Source organism: Parus major, chromosome 1A, assembly GCF_001522545.3.
Source record: "Parus major isolate Abel chromosome 1A, Parus_major1.1, whole genome shotgun sequence".
Lineage (NCBI taxonomy): Eukaryota > Metazoa > Chordata > Aves > Passeriformes > Paridae > Parus > Parus major.
In genome coordinates, this window is record NC_031773.1 from 1,144,372 (window position 1) to 1,164,397 (window position 20,026).

The 20,026-nt window shown below is 40.5% G+C and overlaps 1 protein-coding gene across 3 annotated transcripts in view; it reads left to right on the forward strand.

The window, feature by feature from the left end:
• Positions 1–3,328: 3,328 nt before the first annotated feature.
• Positions 3,329–20,026, forward strand: part of IRAG2 (inositol 1,4,5-triphosphate receptor associated 2) — a 34,185-nt gene continuing 17,487 nt past the window's right edge. For all 3 annotated transcript variants that reach the window (XM_033514573.1, XM_015629342.3, XM_015629345.3), the window contains exons 1-17: positions 3,329–3,933; positions 4,785–4,895; positions 5,677–5,857; positions 6,064–6,140; positions 6,220–6,298; positions 7,230–7,388; positions 8,566–8,683; positions 8,993–9,043; positions 10,112–10,189; positions 10,740–10,796; positions 12,592–12,651; positions 12,732–12,796; positions 12,882–12,978; positions 14,867–14,980; positions 15,254–15,355; positions 17,991–18,154; positions 19,578–19,692. In XM_033514573.1, the coding sequence (XP_033370464.1) occupies positions 3,348–3,933; positions 4,785–4,895; positions 5,677–5,857; positions 6,064–6,140; positions 6,220–6,298; positions 7,230–7,388; positions 8,566–8,683; positions 8,993–9,043; positions 10,112–10,189; positions 10,740–10,796; positions 12,592–12,651; positions 12,732–12,796; positions 12,882–12,978; positions 14,867–14,980; positions 15,254–15,355; positions 17,991–18,154; positions 19,578–19,692 (2,214 nt within the window). In that variant the 5' untranslated portion in view covers positions 3,329–3,347. The remainder of the gene's footprint in view (positions 3,934–4,784; positions 4,896–5,676; positions 5,858–6,063; positions 6,141–6,219; positions 6,299–7,229; positions 7,389–8,565; positions 8,684–8,992; positions 9,044–10,111; positions 10,190–10,739; positions 10,797–12,591; positions 12,652–12,731; positions 12,797–12,881; positions 12,979–14,866; positions 14,981–15,253; positions 15,356–17,990; positions 18,155–19,577; positions 19,693–20,026) is intronic.

A 20,026-nucleotide genomic window follows, 5' to 3' on the forward strand; every position in this document is an offset into this window, starting at 1 on the left:
TCTGGACTTTAACCCCATATATCGCACTCAGACTGAGGGGAAATTTGTGTACAAGCTCCATATTTGCCCTGTAAAACCTATTGACCAAAACAAACCTAACTGCAATCCATCAATACATTTTATGCCACACAAACATATTTTTCAGTGTTATTTATTTTCATAGTAGACCTTGATTTACAGAACCATAGAATAGTTTGGGTTGGAAGACACCTTTGAAAGTCATCTAGTCCACCCCCCTACAATAAGTATGGTTGTCTTCAACTTCTCTGGGAAGGTGAATTTTCATGGTGCAGCTCTGAAGGGAAGAGATAGTCTCCGGTGTAAACCAGGTGCAAGATTAGAGAGGCCATCAGTTGCTGGCCCAAATTAATTTAACTGTTCTGTTGCACATTCAGCACCACAATACCCATGGGGGCGTTTCAAGCACGGCAGATTTGCTGGAGAAGCATTTTGTCTTTTCTCTAGACTTGAGAATGAGAACTACTTGAGGGAGAGAACAAGGTGTAGAAAATCCAGTCTGTCAGAGATCATGTAAATGCCTCAAAGAAGAGAGGTAACAGGGACTTTGTTGAGGACCAACGTGTGAGCAACGCTGCAGCCAGGTCCAGGTTCTACAGTTTTCACAAGTGTGTTTGTGAAAGAAAAGCAGCTTCAAGGGATAATTATAAGCAAAATTTAGATATATTATGTGGGGGGAGGGGTGTTTGAAAGCATCAGGAAAGAGTAGAAATTCACAAAATTTTGAAAGGTGTAAGAATCTCAGGAAGAGTGTTACTTCTGAAGTTCAGTGAACCACAGGATGGCACCACAATTTTTTTTCCCAGCAATGGACAAGTCTGAGGCAAACACCAGGTGAAAAGACCAGCTGTAAAACTGTTTTCTCCAGTTTGCAGGCTGGAAAGGAGACGTGGCCATCTAAGAATGGATATCTACAAGGTACTTTAGCAGGAGCCACACAGCTCTGCAGACAGGCAGGCTCTACTGTACAGGTCTTGATAATTTAATACAAAAAGGAAGAATTAGTTAAGGGTCCTAATGACAATTTTTATTTGTTTTTCACATAACCAAGGGCAGAGCTGACAGCTAACAGAGATACTATTTAATACACTATCAACTCAAGAGACTTCAACGCTTCCTTCCTTTCAAAAGTGGTGAGAGTGATGAAAAGTATACAGTTCCCAGATTCCCTGTTCTAACTCTCAGAAATTAGCAGAGATCTGCTCATGCTTGAAATTTTGCTGTAGGTGGGAAAAGCAGGAAGTGCTCACTGCTAATAGAAGTGAGAAACATCCCAGGTGCCAGAGTTTTGACACAGCAATAACCTATATCACAATGTTCCTTGCTGTTTTAAACAATAGTGAGAAGAGCAGGGAGACTTCAAGTTGCACTGAAATTATGGGCAATTAATTTAACAGCTGCAGGAGAGATGTGAGGGAAAAAAGTAAAAAGGCCAGGAAGCAGGAGGCTGATGTTTGATCAGAACCTGGTTGCAGGGGGTGGTCCCTCTCAGCTGAGGGCTGAGTGGCAACAACTGTACCTTGTAAAGCTGATTTTCCAGCAGAAGAGCCCTCTGCTCATTTAAACCCTGAAGTTCAGTCAGCTTCTACTCCTCAGAGGAACAGCTAAAATAGCTGTGCTGTCTCCTTTAGAGAAGAAAAATAGGGGTTTTTTTTACGTGCCAGTGTAAGTATAAGGTCTTGGGCTGTGTTTTTGTTGTTTGTTTTGGTTAGTTTAATGGCATGTTACAGAAAAAAAAAATCAAATATCCTCTAATAGAGTGTTACTTATATCTGCTTGGAGGCTCTTGTGCACTTATAGTCCTAAACCTAATTGCAGTGGTATTTAAATTTTAATTTAAAGGTAACTTATTTATCTCTTTACAGATAATACATCTGTAATTATGTATCTCTAATATAGATGTCTTCCACTTCCTGGTATATATTTGAGAATTAAGTCTTTTAAGAGACATAGTTAAAAGTAGTCACTTCTTGCAAATTGCTCTGAACTTCTTTGCATTTTTTTTATTTTTAAGTATTCATGTGGCTAAGGATGTGTTCATTAGAGCAAATGTTACTACTTGTAAAAGTATTAGAAAAATAAACTTAGTTCCCCATGAACAGAGGCAAGATCTCTAAGTTGCTGCCATGCAGGCAGCTTGTAATAAACCAGTTTAAATGCAGCACCTAGTATTTATGTTTATTTCAGTCTAGATTAATAATTACTTATATATAACTTTATTCCTTGCTTCAAAAGGTTATACAAGTGTTAAGTGCTAGTGAGGCCTGCTGCTGTTTTGGGGAAAAGGAATTAATTTTTCTACATAATAAATCACTTAAAATCTGATTCTTGGGAACTTCACCTAGCTTCATTTAGTACATTATTATTATTTAATACTATAGCTCCATAATCTCAATGTCACTTCCAATGGGATCTGTTTCCTCTTGTTTCTTCCCAATGACAAGCATTCAGCCAAGCTGGCAGTGCCTGTTCTGGAGCTCTGACCTGGGTCTGCTGAGGGCATCCCTCAGTAAGCATTCTTGCTGCTAGTGTTTCAGCAGATGCTGCTTTGGTGGGTTACAAAGCTGTGGGTGAAGCCCCCATTGTCCCTTGGAAGCTCCCAGGTGATCAGGTGGCAATGTGCAGGGTAGACATGGAAACCTCACTGGAAATGAGGATTTATCCCTGCAAAATGGACCTCCCATGCCTTAGTTACGTGCAAATACGCTTATCTTGTAGGAAATATCTTTTTAAATGTTGCCTGGGAGAACAGTTAATAAAAATACACACAGGATGAGGTGTCTCTGTAGGGCATATTTCTTGTGTAATTCCCAATGTGGCATCATGAGAGCTGTGGCTGGTTAGTACAAGAAACACTGGATTCTGGAGTTTTTGTTCTTGTAGGCTCACAGAAATGCTGCAACTCTTGTTGGTGTCACTTTTTCTGCCTCACTCCAGCCATCCTCAATACAATTAAAGTGCTTCCTTTAAATTAAAAAGTCCTCTACTGATTTGCAGGGTATTCCTCAGTTTTTTTTTTCCTTTCTCCCTCACCTCCCTGCTGTAGTTATGGTATTTTAGAATTAGCAGTGAGATTTTAGGAAGTATTTCTGTCTTTCTTCCCCAACTTTTCCACATCATCCTCTAGTTCCCTGGACAACAAAATGTCCTGGCTGAAGGTTTCTGTTACAGCTCACAGCTGGTAAGTGGAACAGGGGTTTTCAAACCCCTGAATGCCAAAGCTCCAAACTGTCTGCTGAATGGAAAAATTGGCATAAGTGTGTGTGTTGATCACCCTGACTCTCGTATCTTGTGCCTATTCTTTCCAGATATTTGGCAAGAGAAAGGAGATGGTGAAGCCTTTTGAACGTGGAGCTAAGAAACGACACCACAACCCAGTGGACAGCATCTGCAGGAAGATCAAATCCATTCAAATGATGGACCAAGTCTCCAACCCGGCTTTGCAGATACCAAAATTTCAGTCCCAGAGCTTTGACAGCCCACAGAGCAGCACAAAAAAAAATCTGGAAGAATTACTGAAAGGGAGAACCTGCAGAAGTCAGGAGAATACTTGTTTATCCTTGGTCAGCCCTGACAGAGACAGCATTTTCTCTGCAAACGTGCCTGGTCCTGGGGCCACTTCTGGCTCCTACTCTGCAGAAGCCACCCTTCCAATCCTTAAAAGCAGTGAGCGATCCAGCAGCTCGTGGATGCCTCCATATCCCATGGAGAATTCTTCTCCATACTGCTTTGGGCCCAGGGAGGCCAGTGCCCAGAACAAACAGTGTGCTTTAGCAAATGCTGAACCTAAAGATGTGCAGCCCATGCAGAAGTATCTGACATCAAGTCCAAATTATTTCTTCACATCTGAAAAAAATCCAGAAAGTGCTGTGGTCCAACCTCCTATGCCAAAGACATTTCTTTTAAGCGAAAGAGGTAAAAATCCTGAAGAAAAATACCCACTCATTCATAATCCCAGACATCTGAACATTCAGTCTGTGTCGATGACATTTATTTACCAGTTAAACTTATAACAACACATTTTAGTAGTTTAGTAGTAGCTCAAATGTTAGAAGACTGCAAAAAGAGCTGAGGCAAATCTTAAGTTTTCTCTAAAAAGTATTAATATCAGTGTAAAAAGTGAGTAATTGATAAGGCAAAAACTTCTTCATATTTGCTAATTCATTTTTGGTTTAAGAGCTAAAGGTGTTTTAAACAGTTTGAGACTGAGACTACTCTTTGGCTAGTAATATAGTATTGTTTTTAATAGCCAAGTTTTATTTGGCTCTTAATTTAGCCTATGTATTGTCTATCAGGCAGTTTTTAATGATACAGGAGTCTGGATGTTGCTCTTAGTTTGGTTTGGTTTTTTTTGTGGTTTTGAGGGGGTTTTTTGTATGTTTGTTTTGGGGATTGTTTTCTCAATAGCATAAGTAGTATTAATTCTTAATAATTAAGAATACATAATATTGTATTCTTAATACAATATATCTGGGGGGAGGGAAGAAATACCTGGCCTCTTCAAGTGTCCTGTTTCATATGTTTACTCCATAAAAAGAATAAACAGGATTTTACAGAAATACATGTATAAAGGTAGATGCATGGAGTACTTCCCAGCTCAGAAGCTCTGGCTATGACTAGTTCCTGTTGTTTAACTAGTTGTTTAGCAGTGAAAGCTGTTTTTAGTGGAGGGGAAGCTGGTTAGTTAGTTTTGTTGTTTCAGTCATCTGGAATGAAAGTTACCATGAGCAAATAAAGATGGGCAATAACAGATTTATCCCCCACAGGAGGGAGACAAACTCGGGGGTACAAAGCCAACAACATGTACGATGTGAGCTTGATCTGTGAAGAGGACCTGCTGACCACCATCTTCTGTGCATGTGACACCAACCACACAGGTTTGCCAGGGTTTTCTCATGGCTTTTTTGTTCTCCTCTCAACAGATTTCTATGGTTCAGATCATGTTTTGGTCCCTGAGAGATGCCAAGCTTTGAGAAATGTAGGTGCCTGTATTGTGGCAGGTGAAGAATAAATGTGGAAATGCCTGTGCCTTTTTTGCATGGTGCCTGACCGTTCCCCTGCTGATCTTTGCAGTGCTTTAGCACAGGGGAGAGAGAGAAGAGAGACAGGTTTCTAGCAGCTACCCTTATTGCAAACAGCTGTTTCTTTCTTTCAGCCTTTATCCTGTAAGAAACTTGGGAAACTTCAGAGCAAGAGGCAATTCCTTCCAGTTCCACCTCAGATATGACTAGAAGTGGTAGAATTGTGGAATGATTTGTGTTGGAAGAAGCCTTAAAGCCCATTCAATTTCCATCCCCCCGCTGTGGGTAGGGACACATTCCCTATCCCAGGTTGCTCACAGCCCCATCTAGCCTGGCCCTGAAAGCAAGGATTAGTATCACATGTCAACTTTTGTTCCTCTTAAATTGAAGTCCACAAAACTAGTAAACTGGATTTTTACACAGAAAAAAACCCACCACTACAAAAAATCTCAACCCAACAAAAAAGAGCTCTAACTACTTTTTTTTTTTCCAAGATCACACTCTAACTACAGGAATCAGTTGCTTGTCTGCAGATCTTGAGGGCAACTGGACTCAATGCAGTTCAATAGTATGGCCTTTTATAGTTTTTTATGGTGCCTTGCCAGGCTTTGGAGTTTGACCCCTGTTTCTGCTTTAGGAAAAGTGGCAGTGTCCAAGATAGTTGATTATTTGAGACAAACGACCAGCCGGGGATCAGAGGACAGTGGTCTTGAAGAGCTGTGCAACATGCTTGACCCAGAGCACAAAGATATCTCTTTGGACCTGGAAAAGTATCACACCATCATGGGAGAGTGGATTGAAGACTGTAAGAGAAAATGGTAGCAGTATTTTAATAAATCTATCTCATAAGTCTTCTGTGAAAACAGGAGATTATAAACTTCCCCTGTGTCTCTGGAAAGAAAATGGTGTTGGGACACCATGCCAACAACATGGCATTTGGCTAAAGTTTTAGAAGTGTCACAAAGCTGGTAAAGAGCCCCAGTTTCCTGCTGACTTTGTAACCTTTGATGCTTTTTTCTTTCAGGGAAGAAGGTGCTACTGAAGAATCATCAACAAGCACAGAAGACCTGGAACTTCAAGCACCTAAAAACATGTCTGAAGGTGCAGAGTATTTTACTCTGTTTCTGTTCAGGAAAGATGCTTTTTCTTGTTCTATAACTAAACCCCTCACCTCTTTCAGCCAAAAAGACCCATGTCTGGATGGATGTTACATCGGGAAGCCTGGAGGCCTTTGGGGGTGATGTATCTAAAGGAGACATGTGAGTCCATTTAAGCAGTTCTTTCTCAGAATAATGTACTTCTGTCTTTGAACCACTTGACAGAAGCTCCAAGAACCTTTATTGTGGAATGCTATTATTGCAGATTTTAATGCTCACCTCAGTCTGCAGGAGCTCTTGATGCTGTCAACTTCTTCACAGGTTCTGCTCAGACTTAAAATAAAACCAGTGCTTTTTACCACTGCTACCTTGGTGTTTCTGTGCCCATTTGCCTTTTTAATCTGTGGTCAGATGTTTGTCATGTCTTTCCCTGTTTAAACTGGTTCTGTGTCTCCACCAAATTCTTAGTTGTCTGACAATAAGAAGACATACTGTCCCGAAAATCTTATCTTGGGTTTTGTTTTGGGCTTTCTTATGATAGGCAGTTTGTTGAGGGTTTTTTTGTAGTACTAGTAATGTCTTTGACTTGGACTCTGTTAATGGCAAAGCACCTAAGGAAGAGCAGAAGTATAATTTGCAGTTTATGCCCAGTCAGAAATCCAACATCTGCTCTGTATTGCTTCCCTATAATTTCTCAGGATCTCAAAAGAATGATCCTCATTCAAGTTTTGGTTGAAAGCATTAAGTGGGGGTTGGCCTGGGGGAAAAGAAAGGACACAAATTGCAGAGTGAATACAGAGGCATTGTTAGTGACTTGCAAAATTTTAAAGCACTCTCATGCAGACATCCAGCTGTGGCACTTTCTGACAGCAAATTCAATTGTAGGGAGCAGGAAAAGTGCTTAAAACCAAAAGTTCTTTGTGCCTATGAAACTGGAGAATTGACTTGAAGGTGCTCTCCTATATGTGTGCAGAACAAATGACTGGACACTGCAGCATCACAAGCTGTGCTCTCCTCTCACCTCTAATCAGTGCAGTAGGATGTTTTAAAGTCTGAAGTAGATGAAATCACCTTTCTCACTCTTTCCTGGCAGGGAGACCTCTGACTTGATAACCTGTGTTGCGGACCTGCAGTACAACAACCAGAAGCTGCAGGAGGAGAACAACAAACTGAAGCTCACCATAGAAGCTGTGGATGAGGCTAACAGCAAGCTCCTGGTAGATAATGAGCATCTACATCAAAAATTAAAAAGGTGGGGGACCCTGATGGCACCAGGCCTATCATGGACAGAGCTTTGATTTTCCAGTCTTGCTTTCATGCTGTTCTCTTCACCATTGCTTTGTCACAGTGGCTTTCTTGGCTTTATGCCATATCTGTAAGGTTTAACCCTCCTGCCTGATGTTCTGCTCCGTCCTTCCTGGTTCTTATAAAGTCATTCATCAGAGTCAGGTTCCTGCAGCATGTGGTGGTGTGGGTGCACACAGGAAGAATCTCAGGCTAAGGCAAACAAACAAAACAACAACATTAAAATAAAAAGCCTAATATTACCAAGATAAGAGCCAAGCACTGGAAGGCTTCCAATCCTAGACCACATTCTTGTTGCCAAGCAGAGGAGAAATGAGTGTCTAAAAGCTGTTTTGCTACTCATTTGATGGACTGAGGTGAGTTATGTCACTTGTACAGCCTTTCTGTAGCCTGAGGAGACATCAGCGCCATGAGTACAAGCCCATTTTTCATTCTGTTGATCTGGCTGAATTAATTACACTGTGATATGGTTTGGTCAGCTGCCAAGCTGTTCCCAGGGTTTTCAGGGGAGATTAAGGCAGGAGTTCTGCAGGGAAGCTGGCATGGGACATGTGCCCTTACGTGGGACCACATGCCCTGGGACGCTCTGCAGGATCAAGATAGCTTGGAAAAGGGCCTTGCCTGTTGCTTTACTACGTGGTTTGGGGTTTATCAGATGAGGGTAGGAAAATGCTACAGAGCTCATCATTGAATACTCAGCTGAAATGGTTTACCCTACTGTAAACCATGGAGTGTTGTAAAGATAGATTTGTGCTCAGATAACATGATATATTTAACTGTGTGTAGTGGTTTAGGTTTTCCAATTTGAGTTTCCCAGCTAATGCACTGAATAAAAGAAAATCAAGCTAAATTTTTACCATAGCTTTGTTTGCATCCACCTGTCTTGGATGGGGTTTCATCCTTCACTGTAAGAGTGGAAAGGGGTTACAAATAGGAAGTAGAACCATGAGCTTTTGCTTCCTGGACAGAAATGATGGGCTTAAACTTGATTGTTGCTCTTCTGTTAAGTGTCTGTGCCAAAAAATAAGTTCCTGGTGGCTTCTAAAAATACCTTATGTCCAGCCTATCTAAACAATCAGCATTAACTGGCTAAAGTTTCTCTGGATTTGCTTCCCCCTGTGCAGTATCCAGCACTCTGTGTTGAAGGCCAAATCCCTGGAAGAAGAGCTAGAGGAAGCAAGAAGCAACCTGAACCTGTCAGAAGAGAAGAGAGAGCAGATTCTTTGTCAGAACAAACAGTTGGTAGGTGCTCTCCCTTCCTGTTTCCCTTTTACAGCACCTCACACCTTGCTGTAACAGTGGTGTGGCTGCTCAGGCTGTTGAAAATCAGAGGTAAGAACTTTCCTGTACCTTCAGTGGAGGCTCATGAGCTGCACCAGCCTCAGTTCTCCCCTTTTTGTGTGCTCTCTGAAACAAAGGGATTCAACACTCTGCTCTGGATATGTTTGTTTTCTGTTGCTTTTTGGCTGTTGAATTTTACATGCTAAAACCACCTCTTATGATTTTTTTTTCTATTATTTATTTTTGGTTTTTTTTATTTTTCCCTAAAAGGAAAAAGAAAATCAGTCTCTCAACATCAAAGTTACTTCTCTCCAGGAAGAGGTAAAATAAATCATGATTTGATATGTTCTTGCCTAGCTAAAATTTGCCATTAGGAAATGAAGTGTTTGTCAGACTTTGAAGCCTTGCATGCTAATTAGGTTACCAATATATCTAACATTTTAAAGGGCTGATTTTTCATAGAACTTTGTATCTTGAGGTTGCACTGTGGTTCATTGTCCACTTGCTGGGTAAGTAAGAATCTGAGGTTAGGGAAGCATAGGGATAGAGACAAACTCCTTCTCCCCCTGACCACCTTTTTTCCAAGATTTATAGGCAAATTCCATGTCTTTCTGGTTCTCACAGCTATAAATACACAAGCTCTATATTGAAACAATCTCCATCCAACACTTTATCATTTCATATTCACTTCTGTTTTCCTCCCTTAAGATCCAAAGGAAGAATCTTGTATGGAGCTGTAACACCAAAAATACATAATAAAAATTATAAAAAATCACAGTGGGTGTGGTCTCCACTAACAGATGGATCCATTGACACTGGCCAAGGACCTACAGGAGAATGCAGCTCCATTAGCAGAATATCCCTAGGCTTATTTTTTATACAGAGGAGAGCTGTTCATTTTTTTTAACTGCATCAGAGAAAATATTATAAACTAGTTTTTATTGGGTGATAAAATGTTTTGATGCCTGCTTACAGACAGTATTGACTATTCAGGGGGAAATGCAGAAACAGGTTAAATCAAACAATAAAGAAAAGAATCACCTTAAGATCAGTCTTTCTGCCAAAGCTCCGTAATCCAAATAGGTATTAAACCACATTTTTTCTGGAAACAATTCTCGTTCTGCAGGGCTGACTTTTCTTTAGCTTTCCAGATCTGGTAGTGGTTATAAATTAACATTTTGAGGGGTTTTCTCTTTTACCAGTTCTCTGGGTGGGAAAAGAAGCAGAAGCAATTTTGGTGGGGCAAACACATGCAATGTATGTGCAAAAGTGCTGGTAGTGCTTGAGAGTAGGCAGCAGCTTGGGGGTGGAGATGTCATTTTTGCCTGGCTTCTTCAAGGAGAAGCTGTCAATCTATTCAGCTGTGCCTAAACACTGTGTCTTGTTTAGATTATTAGGAACAGCATGGACACCAACAGGCTGCAAAAGAAGATTTTGGAGTTGTCTAAAAATGCAGCACAGCTTCAAGTAAGCATTTCAAAGCTGAGAGGAATAAAAAGTCAACCTGGATTTTACTTGGGTCTAGTGAAGGGGGAATTTCTGCTGCTGGAAGGCAAACAGCCCTGAACCTCTCTATGTTGAAGGACTGCAGTGAGATAGTAGTTTGAGTGTGACATCTTTCACCAAGGATGTTGCTATCTGGAGGCTAAAAACCAGGCTGAGAGAAACAATCCTCAAATTCATTCTTTCCTCAAAGTTAAGCTTTTTTTGGATACCTTTCTCTCACTATTCAAGAAAATACATTAAGATCCTGCTTTGAGAGATGTTGCTGACAATATTGACCTGGACAGGTGAGAGGAAACAAAGGTGACAAAAAGTTGAGAATGCTTTCACTCTTTGCTGGGTATAAGATCTGTACTTTGAAACAAACACCATGCAAGGTATTCAAAGACAACTTTTGATTTTTCTAAGCAAGGAACACTGATAATTTTTTCCCTTCCTAGCAGGAAATGGGAACAGACTTTTATCATAGTCTGTACTAATAGCTGGGCTTAATTTTGATCTTTTTGTTCTTCAGATCCAAGCACATATCTCTGAGAGCACTGTGGTGAATAAAGAGGCAAGCCTGATCCAGGTTAGTTGCTTTTACTTCATTACTAACTAAAAACCACACAATCACAGGATAATTTGGGCTGGAAGGGACCTTAATGATACCTTGTTTTACCACTGGCCCAGGGTCCCAGTCTGTACTGATAGGATGATTTGTAAAAAGACAAGGCAGTAGTATTCACTGTGGCACTTTTACTTCTACTCTTCTCACACTGCAGAACCTGATCCTATAAATGGCTTCAAAGTAGGCGAGCTCTACTTTAGGACCTGGTTATGAGTCAGCATAATTAAAGGTTTCAGGATTTTGGTTGTTTTTTTTTTTTAACACAGCCTATTAAAACAAACTTGTAAACTTCAGACAAAATGTCCAGAAACTTGTAAAGGCTACTTTGTTCAGCAGAGACCTTCAGAAGGTCTTTCCATTCATGTCTTTTACTGGAATTGTTTATGTCAAACTAGAAATGGTGACTTAGAGTCCAATGGAGAAGGAAATTTGTCCATTTATTGCTGAGGTATAATTATCTAGGCTTTACTGAGGAGTGAACTTTGCTGATGTTTTTAAACATGCATTTTATACTAGAAGACAAAGATAGAAGACCATACAAATGTGCTGGCATTCTCTGAATTAATGAATTATGCAAAGAGCCTTCTATGCCAATGGAGTTTCTACTTAGCAGAACATTCTATAAATCTCCTGATAAAATATTTGACTGTTGGGCTCCCTGCAAACTGACTGCTATTGAATTCAAATAGTAAAAAAGAGAACTGAACTTCAGTGTGATCCAGCTGATAACTTTGTAGCTGAGTGTTTTAATAGTTTTGGTTGGTTGTTTTTCCAGAAGCAGCTTAAGGGCACAGATTTATTAAATTCTTTTCTTAAAAATAGCTTTCACTTTTCTTCTACTTGAATGATTCAAAGCTTTTGTGAGCTCTGTAGTATAATTTTATTTCAACAAGACTCTTTGTCTACAGACTAAATGGGGATTTTGAAAGTAGACCACTAGATTAAATGTGGGTAAATGTGAGTGGCTGGTATAATTTTAAAGAAATTGGTATGGAAAACTGACTTGACTTGTTGGCATTGGGATAATCTGGTTCTGCAACCTCACTTTTCCTGCCTAGCTTTCTGTGCCCTTCATCTCTTTCAAAAACCTCCATGATTTTTAAAAAGAGTAGGAAGAACTCATAAAAGTGTGAGAGGACAAGAGCTACTCTGAATTCCTGTTTTCTTTTATAAATTCTCTGCTGTCTGTGCAGTGTCTTTTGGAATGGTGTAAGCTGACTGGAGCTCATTGGTAGCTGCTGAGAAAGCAGAAGAACCAAAAAATTGGTTCTTCTACCAATTTCTCAGTCCTACTATGAGGACTGATGCTTTTTCAGCCTTTCTGTTAGGTTGTATTTAATCTACAGAGTGCTACACTCTAATGAAAAATAAGTAAACTCAGAACATTGCAAATTGTTCAAAGGGTCAGTTGGGATTAAAACTCATGTAAGCATGTAATAGAAACCATATTTTAAGATAAAACTAGAGCACTTCTGTCTAGTTTAGTCTGTTGGACCTAAAGCCAGGTGAGTAATAAATTAGAGTATAGCACCTGGAAAAGAGGACTTGTCTCCTTAATTTCAGAATTTAGGTAGGAAAGGTCATCTGAGTGCTTTGTATTACTTAATATGCAAGGTAATTCACTGTATTTTTTTAAATTCACAACTATTTTTATGTCATAATCAGGCTGCTGCTCAAGCTAAATCATACATTTTACTGCTGTGATGAAGGCTCAAATATAAATTTGTTGTTGTTCTTTTCTCAACAATCTCTGCAGAAGGAGCAGGACATCAAGGATCTCAAGTTAACCATTGTGGAGTGTTCCTCAATAATAGAGGTATGGGTTGGGTTTGGTTTGGCCTGTGCTGATTCCACATGGCAAAGTCAACCTCTAACCAAACCCTGTGGATGTTTTAGATACTGAAGGCTGAAAGAAATAAACTGCTGGAGAACATCCAACACATGCAGCAAGAGCTGATCTCGTGAGTATTGTGGCCAAATCCCAGGAAAGGCAGTTCATTAGAAATCCAGACTGGCCTGATGCATAATTTTTCCTGCTCTTTTTAGGAATGGGTTGAGTTTCCCGTTGTGTAAATTTAACAGCAATATTCCTGAAGAGATGAATTCACTGCATTGTGAACTGGAGCTTGCACAGTCTTCTGAGGTATGAATTAAACCTTAATCTCTTCCCAGTTGTCTTGCATCATCAGAGGCAGAACAAAGCTCGTTCCCTGTAGATGATTAGGGAACTCTGGAATTTGAAGCTATTAATCCTAACATGTAAGCACAGAATGAGAAGGTTGCAATATTGCTCCAAGAACCTTGGAGAAGGTCCAGAGAAGAGCAAATACTTGTAGATATAAAATATTAGCTCACAGTATCATAGAAGGTCCTGGATTGGAAGGAATCTTAAGGATCATTCAGTTCAAACCCTCCTCTGCTCTACAAAGTAAATCTGGAAGAGCTTGGGTCATGCATTTGGCTGGCAGAACAGACTGATGGGAGAAGGTATCAGTTTTCCAATATATAAAGGCTTTTATGCTGCAGAAACTAGCTGATAGTCTGCTTCTTGTACTGCCTAAACCAAACGTGAACAATGATTTTTTTCAGTTGTGAAAGAGGAGACTTCTTTTTCTTTCGAGTTAAATGTAGTCAGAAAGGAAATGAAGCATTAAAATGAGCGTATTATTGGGTCCTAATCTAATGTATTGTCAAGAAACTCTGATAAGCATTGCTGATGACAAATCAAATATATTTAAATGAATAAAATATTTATGTAAATATACAAGATAATGCTTCAACTAAAAGACTTTAATCAGAATTATTTATTTATAACTACTTGTACAGTGCACTAGCTATTAAAGCAAAGATTTCCAAGCTAATAATTGTTAAATAGTTTATTACTCACCCATGTTGCGTGATTTGACCCATGGGCCAATCTTCAGCTTTGAGAAGTAACTTTGAGGGGTATTCCCACTTGAAGGAGAGATCTCCACAAACACCTTGCTAGAAGGGGTATGTCAGAAGCCCCTGACTTTAAAAAGTGGGACTGGGTTTGTATGGTATAAAGTGATTGACTGTCAGAGCTTTCCAGGTTCAGCTGTGTTCTTTGTCAGGAGCTTCGCCTGCCACTTCCTCACTGGTGCCAGTTTCTGTCAAGAAACATTGTTCTTCACATCCTCAGAATTTTTAATTTGGGGATTAAGGAATAAGGTAGATCTTTGCATTATCCAACACCAACAGCAGCATGATACCTCCCCTTATCAATCCACCACTGATAATTTTTGCAAGTATAGGGTATTGTTGAAGCTGTCTTATACCAGTTTTGGCAAAGCATCGTGATACACTTATGGCTTTGGTTCTGAATTTAAACTGAGCTATTCTGTTCCCATTTCCTTAGACAATCCATGGAATCCCATTCTTCCCTGTGTTCTGCTTTCCCTTCAGCTACAAGCTGTGCAGCAGAGATGACAGCAGAGAGATGCTGCTGAATGATTTCCACTTATTTTTGTGCGAGGTGCATTTGCAAAGAGTTAGCATATATAGCAATGACAATAAAAATGTACAAATGGACTAAAACTTCAGGCCCAGAAAGGAGAGGTGGGCTTGGCTAGGCAGCTTTGAAGAGTTAAGGTATCATCCCATATTACAGCTCCCCAGAGCCCCAGTGAGTCACTGTTTGCCCTTCAAACACTGCAGTGAGACATGATTCCACCGAGTCACCTGTAAGCAAGGGCTCTGCTTATTCATCACTTAGTAAAGACTCCTCTGAATAAAGATAACTAATTACTGACTTCCTCTTGCCTACCCTGACATGAATATTTACACTGGATCACTCAGCAGCTTGGCTGGCTTGCCTTTTTTTTTTTTCTTTTAAATCTTCATTGATGTGATGGTTTTGAAAAGGCTTTTCCAAGCTTCAAGTTTCAGTAGCTCTGACCTTCCAGTAAATACAGAGCAGGACTACTTCAGGAAAGTCTAAATGTCACTGATGCTGGTTTGTAATAAAGGGATGTCAAAACTACCTAGCTGGCTCTTCTGTCTCTTCAAAGATTATCAGGACTGAATGGACATCCCTGGATGAAACACTGGACCGTGAAGTGCTGCTTTTGCTTCAGGGGCCTGAATATGCAGGAGAAAAATTCAAGACTATCATGCAAAACCTGGTCAGTGATAAAGCTTACATGGATAAGGGTGTTGTCTTTGATCAGCAATTTAATCAGGCATTGATAATCAGATTGTTTACTCCTTTTGGAAAAATAAGAATAGCTTGAGATTGGAGGGGGATCACAGTTTAAAAAGATCACTTGGCTAATATATTATTTAGCTACTCTGACACTAATTTGTATCCTGGGTAATTCTGGGCAGAGTTGTTCTAGATGAGCACTAAAAATGCTGGAGTTTGGAGAGGTTGTTTTGAAATTTATGTTCTTTTTCAGCAAGAGGAAGCCTCTGAAGCAGAGGAGCTTGTCATGGTTTCATTAGAATGGGTAAAAGATCCTGATGAGGACATGCAACAAGCATGGGAAAGAAAACTTATGGTGAGTGACTTTCTCTGAAGCATTCAGTGAAATGGTGGAGCTGTGAACAACTTCAGGTGGATGTCTTGCTGCTGCATGCTGTGTGTATTTATTACTGGAGATCAGAGTCTATCTGTGGGTCAGAGATGGCTGCATGGAGAGAAAGATCTTTTGCTGGGGTTTTTTGAGGAGGAAAAGGATGATTGCTATTCACTTAAATGCTGTGCTCTTTCTGGCTTGTCTTGTGCAAGAGCTCCCTTAGTTAAAACTCTGCTTGAAGGAAAGCTGAAGCAGGTCAATTAGCAGAGGAGGCTTTGTAACCGAATTTCCAAATCAAAACCTCCATAGAGTTTTGTTGTGAAAGGCAAAGAGTTCTGCTTATACTGAATATATTCCACAGGAAAAATTTCAACAAAACCTTGTTTTACAACTTAATCTTGCATGATGTATTTCTCCTATTCCTAATATCTGTAGTGAGGCTTGCAAGCACAGACTTTTGCTCAAGGTATTGATAAAAATGTCTTCCTGAAATAACTAAAACACTCTTGTTCCCTCTTTCTCTCCCCTATAACAGCACAGTTTGTTTTATGTTTTTACATAAAATTTCTGTCTTATTGGATCTGACTTTTTCTCTAACCTGCTCCTTTCTGCTCATCTGTTGCTAGGAAGGCTCTAACAACCCTAAGCTGTACATTAATGCTGTTTTTCAGCTCCCTAATGGATGTCAAACCCCTCAGTTCCTCTCCCTTAGGTGACAGCAGGTGCCACCAGGGGATGTGCTGCTTGAGATGGTTCTTTGGGCAGAAAACTGTCCTCCTGTTTTCCTTTAGTGCTGCAGAATGGTGTAGCTGGGCCTCTTAATGTTTCCTGGGCAGGGCTGGAGCAATCATTGGGAGCCATCCAGTCCTGGAGCCAGTTTTTTTAAAATTTTTCTTCAGGTAAATCATAAAACCTCCCCCTTAGAGAAGGTGCAATCATCTCACTCTCTTCACCCAGATGTGACTTTGGGTAGACTCCAGCAAACTGCTGGCTCATGAATTACAGTAGCTTTTTGATCTTGACTGAAAACCTCCTCCTTCAAAGCTGTCAGAGCTGAAAAACGCTTGTGAAGTTACATTCAGGTTGGGATCATATTCATGTTAAATATGTGAAGCTAAAAAACTTTGGGTGTGGGAGTTGGAGTTGATTGCGGCAATTGAATCCTATTCTGGCTCCTAAAGAATGATGCATTTGGAAATTGAGCTAAGAGAGGATCAAGAAAGAGCAAAATCCTTTAAAAATAAAAGGTTCCATTCTTTAGGGTCCTACAGGGGATAGGAAATGACTTCATGTCAAATTATCTTCACCTAGACAGAACAAGCTAGATATGTGTGAAATTTTGTGCATGGAGCTGAACAACATTAGCTAAAAAAAAAATAAAATAATAATTCAAAGTAGTTTCTTCCAGCCTCAGAGAAAGCACATGGTCCAAGATTTAGTTTGTCAGTGAAAGTTGTCACTAGAAGCCTTGCCCACCATTTCTTGTGAAATATATTATGCTTTTCTGTGGTTCGGTATTTTCAAAAGCATTTTAAAGGATATTAGACATAAAGCCAACTTGAAGTGTGCTTATGTTTTTGTGCATATATACATATGTTTAAGTATATATAGTGACAGCAAAATCTTTTTCACCCTTCTCCTGGGAGGTAAGACTGGTATGTGTGCCCTGGTTAGCCTATTCCACTTAAGTGTCAAAATAATGGTATTTCTACAAGTGACTGCTGCCTGCCTTGGCTGAGAAACAGATCCTCAGGATGTGGGCAGTTGTACATGGTCACATCCCATGTCATCCTAGGAAACCTATCAGCAAAACCTGCTATTTTTTTCCTTGCTTTTTTTAAAGCATGACACTTGATATGTTTTGTTTGGTTTTTTTTTATTTGAAACTTATGAGCATGAAACTTCAACTTGCAAGCAGATAACATGGCCTGTATTTGTAAGATTGATGTTTTCCCCTTAGAATTTCTGTGAAATCCCAGGAATATAAACTTCATTCTTTCCTGACCTCTGTTTGACTCTCATTATGCATACTTTAAAAGCTGAGGACGCTTTCATGTGCTCAGTTAAGCAAGGTCAGAGAGAGAGCACTGGATTCTTCTTCTCATTACTTTGTACTGCAAGTCACTGTTCAGAGAAATAAGAGAGTTCAGTGTTACCTACACTTAATTTTTACCCTTTTCCTTTCTACAAACCAGAGGTAAATCTAAAAGCCTTTCTGGTGGGGATCATTGCTGGGACAGATCATCTGCTAGGCATGTATGACAAACAGAAATATGGTTTTACTGATTCTTGATTATTTCGTTTATTTTGCTGTAATACTAGCTCAATTTGGTACGAATGGACTCAGTTGTACTTTGAGGAAAGGGCCACAGAAGCCTAAATTATCGATTTTAGGGCTTCCTGCAAGATGACTTTTAGTAAAACTTCCTCTTACAAGCTATGGTTTTTGTTGCTGGGCACCTTGCTGGTGGAGTATTCTATCCTCTGATAGTGTGGGGTGTAGGTGGCAATATTAATTGATGGAGCAGGGAACTCAATTCTCACCATGTAAATTAAGGCTCTGGCTCATTCTCTGGTTCTGCTCCTCTAACCACATGGCAACTTCAAAATTCCACAGGCTCTCAAGCAAGAACTAGGAGAAAAAAGATGTCTTTGGACCCAGAAGCTCCAGCTTTTGGAAAAATGCAATGAGTCCTTAGACAAGGATTTTATTCGAGTGGCAGGCAACCTGAGGAGAACCAAGACAGAACTACTTCATCTAAGGAAAGAGCTCTCTGCTAGGTACCCCTTCAATGCCTGTGTGGTTTTTTTGGGGATGGAGTTAAGTTTTGGTTTAGGTTTGTTTTTGGGGTTTTGCTTGTTTGTTTTGATTTGGTGTTGTTTTGGTTTGGGTTTTTTCTTTCTGGTTGCTTAGCTGTTAAGTATTATATTTTGGGGTGGGTTTTTTGTGGTACAAAGTTTACTGAATTCTCAAGAATTATTTTTCACAGAGGAAATAATCTCTTTTGGAGAGTGGATCTGGTTTTAGCACAAGGTCTACACTGTGTGGGAGTTCAGGTTTGTCTGGACTGATGTACAGTCTTGGAGGTGTCTCTGAAAACACCAGGGAGACCACAGACAGAGAAGTTAAAGCACGAGGGCTCTGCCTACCAAGCAGGTGCAGCCATTAAAAAAACAGCTGGGTTTGTGTGAAGCAGGAGAGCTCTTAGATATGTCTGCAGGTATTTTTGCTTTGGGATACAGTTGCTAGGCTCAGGGAAGATGTCTCAGTTTCCCAAGGGTGTAGCTTTAATGTGTTGTCATTAAATATGGAAATGTAACTTTTTTGACACATGGCTTCTTCTGTGAGTTGTGTCCTAGAAATAGGATCATAAAATGGCCTGGGCTGGAAAGGATCTCAAAGATCATCCACTTCCAAGCCCCTCCCATGGGCAGGGACACTTTCCACTAGACCAGGTTGCTCCAAGCCTCGTCCCTGAATGTGGGATGTCCCTAGGGCTTGGCAGCCCTGAGAGCTGATGCAGAGCAGTTGTACCACACTTTTGCCCGACTTACCTTCCACTGAACCACCTCTTACATGCTCTCCCTCCACCTGGAAAAGAGCTGATAAAAATACTGATGGCTTGGTTTCTTAAAGCTGTCTCTTTGGCAAAATTGTTTGTGATGAAAGTAACCCAAAAAAAAAAAAAGTTGAAGTGAGTTAGAGAGGAAATGGGCAAAGGTTTCTTCAGTGGAAGAGTTTCATTGAAAGCCATCCTCTTTTAGCACTGCTTCTGATGGCACCTGCTTGCTGTCAAGTGAAATTCCTGCTCAAACACAAAGAAATCAATCCAAAGAAGCAGTAATAGCTCCGGGGTATCTTTTTCTAGAATGACTGACTCCACTTGGTTGATATCCTACCACCATTCTCCCAAACCCTGAGGAAACACATTCTGTTGTCCAAATGGCAAAAGCTTGCTCCACTGAGCTCTTGCTCCTTGACAGTGATTCCCTGTGGTACCCAGAAACATCACAGGAAGCCTTCATCCCCTTCCTGCTGCAAAAAAAAAGTGTGATTCCCTGGCTGCTGGATCCTGGGGAGCTGCAGTGTGAAACAGCTGACTTTTGGTGCATGTCCCAGCAGCCCCAGAGTGTGTCACCTCCTGGGCCAGACCGCTCCAGAATGTCACCTATTAGCTGTGGTTTGTGCTCTCTTGCCCCACAGACAATGCGAGATAGAAACTGCCAAACAGCTACAGGAAGAAACTGCTGGCCAGGCAGAAATCCTACGTTTAGAGCTGCAAAAAGCCACCAAGCAACTGGAGGATGCCAGCAAGCACGTAAGAGGCAGCCCAGTTCCCTCTGTGCAGGGAACCAGGAGATGGCCAGGGCTGTGTCCAATGCATGGCTGCCCTTGGGGAAGGGAGATGTGTTCAGAATGGTGTGCCTCCCTGCAAAAGTGGAACCAGCAGAGGAAGTAAAATTTGAGGGGGTGGTGACAACAGTTTGCTGATGAAAGAGGCAGCATCGCATATTTGTGGTGGCTTAAAAAAAAGAGAAAAAAAAAAAAGGGCCCAAAAATAGCTTCCATACACAGTCCACCCCAACGTAAAAATGCAGAAGTTCAGAGGGAGCTTTATCACTTCCTGAGAAAGAACAGATGCAGCTTGGTTT